Source organism: Echinops telfairi, unplaced genomic scaffold (genome assembly GCF_000313985.2).
Source record: "Echinops telfairi isolate 266 unplaced genomic scaffold, ASM31398v2 ScPeMD7_2;HRSCAF=8, whole genome shotgun sequence".
NCBI classification, from domain to species: Eukaryota; Metazoa; Chordata; class Mammalia; order Afrosoricida; family Tenrecidae; genus Echinops; species Echinops telfairi.
In genome coordinates this window covers 84,899-89,604 of record NW_022103898.1, presented here as the reverse complement: position 1 = coordinate 89,604, position 4,706 = coordinate 84,899, and the positions used below count along the sequence as shown (strand labels likewise).

The following is a 4,706-nucleotide window of genomic DNA, read 5'->3' as shown; positions in this document are numbered from 1 at the left end:
AAAAAAAAGGATAGACTAGGCCCTGGAGGAGGACATCATGCTGGGTAACGTCATTGAGGGGCAGTGAACAAAGGAAGGCCATTGATGAGATGGAAGGACACGAGGGGTTGTAACAAGGGGCTCAGAGATAGAGCCATTGTGAGGCTGGCGCAGGACTGAGCAGTGTTGCACTCTGTCGTGTGTGGGGCCGCTGTGAGTCCAAAGCGACTCGATGGCACCTCACAGCAACAGCAGCTCCCACAGAAAGATCGGGTGGGACTGTGACAATAAGGTTCTTGTGGCCAACCTGCTCGTACTGCAAGTTCGGTGCAGGAGTCCTTGTGGGGGTGGGGCCATGGAAATAAGGGTTGTGAAAGCCTAACAAGGGGACTGATCACTTTCGCCAGCTCACTAAGCTGAGAGCCAATCCCAGAAGCAGAGTGGGTGTGAGGAGATCTTACTGCCACCAAGCAGCAGCAGCAGCAGCAGAGTGTGTCTTTGGAAGCCTGGGTCCTTGCACTAGGGACCTCCATCTATCGATCCAGGAGAGAGAGAGGATGTTGCAGCACCACCAGAAACTGTGAGTGGTGGCAGCAAACATGGCAGGGCTCAGCAGTAGCAACAGACCAGGACCCAGCATAATGCAGCGGTGGGCTTTCCAACTCCCGGAGCCCAGTGAGGCAACTGCGATGGTCTGCTCGCATACCAACTGAATAAGTATGGTGAGAGGATATAACCCTGGTGGATCCCTTTCCTAATGTAAAGCCATGCAGTATTCTGTTCTTTTCAAACCATTGTCTCAGTCCGTGTACAGGTTCTGTGTGAGCACCATGAAGTGTTCTGGAATTCTCATTCTTCTCAAAGCGATCCATAGTTTGTTTGTTTTTTCTGATCCACATAGTCGAATGCCTTTGCAGAGTCAAAAACCACGCAAATATTTTTCTGGTATTCTCTGCTCTAGCCAAGATTCGTCTGGAGGGAACAATGACATCCTTTGTTTCATGTTCTCCTCTGAATCGAACTTGAATTTCTGGCAGCTCCCTGACAGTGAACTGTTGTAATCGTTGTTGAAAAATCTTCAGCAACATTTCACTTGCATGTGACATTAATGACATTGTTTGATAATTTCTGCATTTTTTGTGCCATCTTTCTTTGGAATGGCTAAGTAGCTGTCTTCCAGATTCCTGAAAAGAGACTATTGAGTGTGTCCAGCGCTTCACCTGCTTACTGAAACATTTCAATTGATAGTCTGTCAGGTCAAAGCTCATGGCTTTCCATGGGGAGTTGAGATGTGACTCAAGGTGAAGGATGCCTCACAAAGGGGTAGGCCCAAGCCTGCCTCCAAGGTACTCTGCAAGTGCGGTGGGGCTTGGGAGAGCAACTAGAATGAGAACCTGGCCTGGGATGGTGGGGGTGGGGGGCTGCGAGGAGCCTGGGAGACTTTGGACAGGAAGTCAGGAAGTCCCTGAACCAGTTAAACTAGAAGGCTGCTCCTGATTGGTCAGGAAGCCCGGAGCTTTGTGAGGTCACTAGGCCTTCAGGTCAGGCTGGGCAGGAGGATGGTGGAGATGCTGCCAACTGCCATTCTGCTGGTTTTGGCAGTATCTGTGGTCGCCAAAGATAACACCACGTGTGAGTAAGTGTCTGGTGCACCTGGAGTGGGTCAGAGTGTCTTCTGATGAATTGGCCCCACCCATGCTCCCTCTGCCCAGGGCTGGGGGAAGGGACAGAGTTTGGACCTTAGCAGTCTCCTGGCTCTCTGGCTCCTGAGGCCACCCCCATCCCCAACTCAGACCCTTCCCTGGACACAGCATTGATAGATCTGGGGCCCTAGCCCCCCAGTTGTCCTGGTTTGCTTCTGAGGTGGTTCCCTTGGTTCCTGGAGCTCCCAGGGTCCCCGGAGATGCTCCTCCAGGAAAGATCCACTCCTTCTTGGACACCAAGAACTGGTTCCCAGAACCCTTGTCCTCACATAAAGAGCTGAGAGCCCCTACCTGTAGGTGATCCTAAAGGCCCCAGAATACCAACCTCTATGACCTCAGCCCACCTGGAGACCCCGGTGCTTCAATGTGCCCCACACCTGCATGTTGCCTATCTACCTATGGCTACTCTCCCCCCCGCCCCCCCACTGTCTAGCCCACCCCGGCAGACCCAACTTCCCCTAGTCCCCTGGCTTGTCCCCAGTCTACATCTAGATTTGGCTCTTAAGACTCCAGGGCACTATACCCTCCACTTTCAGAGCCTATACCCCTACCTCTAGTCTCCCTCTCTGCCTAAGGTGCTCCCATACTTCTAGGACCTGACAGCCCACCCTACAGCCTGTGTCTTGATCCTCTTTTCCCACCTGGTGATTCTACCCACAAACCCCAAGAAATCATAGGCCCTAACCATTCCTGAGAGCCTCGGGACTACCTCTCCTGCCCAAGGAATGCCAGCTAGCTCTTTGAGTGACCAGCTAGCTCCATGTGTCACCTACTTCCCCTCCTGCCCCCCATGGAGGTACAAGGACGGTGCCCTGTCCTGCCTTGACTGTGGCGGTCTCTCCTCAGTGGCCCCTGTGGGTTACGGTTCCGGCAGAACCAGCAAGGGGGCGTGCGCATCGTGGGAGGGCAAACCGCGCCCATTGGGGCCTGGCCCTGGATGGTCAGCGTCCAGTTCTTCACCTTCTACAACAGCCGGCGGTACCACTCGTGCGGGGGCATCCTGCTGAACTCCCACTGGGTGCTGACTGCCGCTCACTGCTTCGCCAACAAGAAGTACGCTTGGGGACAGGAACTGGAATGTTCTCCAGGGGCCTCTCTCCACTCCCCGTGGGGGTGGTCTGGGCCAAGAGTTGACCAGACGAGGGTGGGCTGACAGGGCCCTGGCTGGGGGAGGGGCTCAGGTCCAACTGGCCTTCACGTGGCCCCCCTCTGTCCACAGCAAGGTGTACCACTGGCGACTCATTTTTGGGGCGAGCGAGGTGATCTATGGGCACAACATGCCCGTGAAGCCACCGATGCAGGAGCGGTTTGTGGAGAAGATTGTCATCCACGAGAAGTACAGCTCTGCCCTGGAGCAGAACGACATTGCCCTCCTGAAGGTCACCCCGCCTGTGCCCTGTGGCTCCTTCATCGGACCAGCCTGCCTGCCCCGTTTCAAAGCAGGGCCCCCCACCATTCCCCAGGCCTGCTGGGTGGCTGGCTGGGGATATGTACGTGAGAGCGGTGAGTGTTGGGCCTGGGGGGAGGGGGGCGGTTGCCTGTGGCCTCACTGAGCCATCTCAAGTCCCAGAATAGCTCTATGAGGAGTGGCTAGCTTGAAGTGGGAGTCCCCTGCAAGAGGCTGCGTCCTGCTACCTGGCCGGGCTGCCTGAGGGAAGGAGTTTGCATGGGGCCCACGGCCCAGCTGCTGGAATCTGGGAACTAGGAGGCCCTGAAACAACACATGGAGAGCAACCCTAGAGGGCTCTCGGCCTCAGTTTCCTCATCTGTATGCAGCAGGGCGAGGCCAGGGTCTCCAGGATGTACCACTCTCTGGCGTCCAGCTCCCAGCCTCTCCACTACTGTCTCCCACCGAGCACTCCTCCACCCACTGGGGCTGCGGTCCCACCTTTGGCCAGCACGGCCTCCACCATTGGGCTCACCTGAGCACTAGGAGAGGGAAGTGGCAGGTGCGTGTCATGGTGTCTTAGACTCCTCAGAACTGAGCTCCCATGGGTCCTTGACATTGGAGGTAGGCTGTGGCTGTATCCCCAGACCCCTGTCCTTGGCCATTCAGTCTCCTGCCTGGGCACCCAGAGACCCTCCTGCCCACTTACCCAGACCTCTCTGGGCACCAGATGAGTAGGAAGTGAGTAGGGCGATTCTTCCACACTGGCCTGGCTTCCCAAAGAGGCCCAGGTGTAACCTAGTGTCACTGTCCTTGTTGATGCATGGGCATGGCTTTGAGTCCTGGACACCTGTGCCCAGCCCCACCCCCATCTAAAGACCAGGGACAGCAAGTACCCTATAAAGGGCCATTTTCTCACGGTCACACAAGGAGTGTGAAGATATGACTGAAACTTTCTCAGTACTCAGTGTCTCTTTTGCTGCTGATGGTGGAAAACGTAGGTTTGCCTAATTCAAGGCAATTCAGTCATTTGGGGGTCTAAAAATAATTTTTTAATCAACAAATTTTAAAAACTTGTGGAATCTATGAAGCTTTCCAGTCAGCAGTTCATCTGCATTTTGCCTGTCACCATTGGTTGCGCTCCGCGTAGTGTAGTATCACCTCCCCGCTTCCTCCCTGTTTCCTGCTACACTGTGCCCCTGGGTCAGGGCTTCCCTTTTAACTTCAACTGGTCATTCTGATTGGTGTCACCCCGACACAGGGTGAATTCAGTTTCTGAGTTGAAGGCTGACTACGGGTCATTAATAATCTTGGGGGTTCCGCCCAGTCTCTAGCTGACCCGGATGCCTGCCATCTTTTATAAGGTGGGCTTCTGTCCCACACTGTCTCCTGCCCCTCTGTCTGGGATCTTCTAACATGACTCTGTTTAGAGCACTTGGGGGTGGTAGCCAGGCGCCACCTTGTTCTGCTGCTCTCGGGAAGTGGGGCTCGTGTGTGTCTGGAGGACCAGTGAGGAGGGCACAGCCGTGCTGGGTCCTGGGCTGCCTGGGTGGGCCACAGCCTCAGAATGGAGGCTGTGAGGACGTTCTGACTTGACCTCATGGGCCATTTCTGTCCTTCCTGCCTCCGCTAACTGG

At 55.2% G+C, this 4,706-nt stretch overlaps 1 protein-coding gene across 1 annotated transcript in view; it reads left to right on the top strand.

The window, feature by feature from the left end:
- Positions 1-1,538: 1,538 nt before the first annotated feature.
- Positions 1,539-4,706, top strand: part of ACR (acrosin) — a 5,437-nt gene continuing 2,269 nt past the window's right edge. The window contains exons 1-3 of the mRNA XM_004700600.1: positions 1,539-1,615; positions 2,529-2,735; positions 2,902-3,185. Of these exons, the coding sequence (XP_004700657.1) occupies positions 1,539-1,615; positions 2,529-2,735; positions 2,902-3,185 (568 nt within the window). The remainder of the gene's footprint in view (positions 1,616-2,528; positions 2,736-2,901; positions 3,186-4,706) is intronic.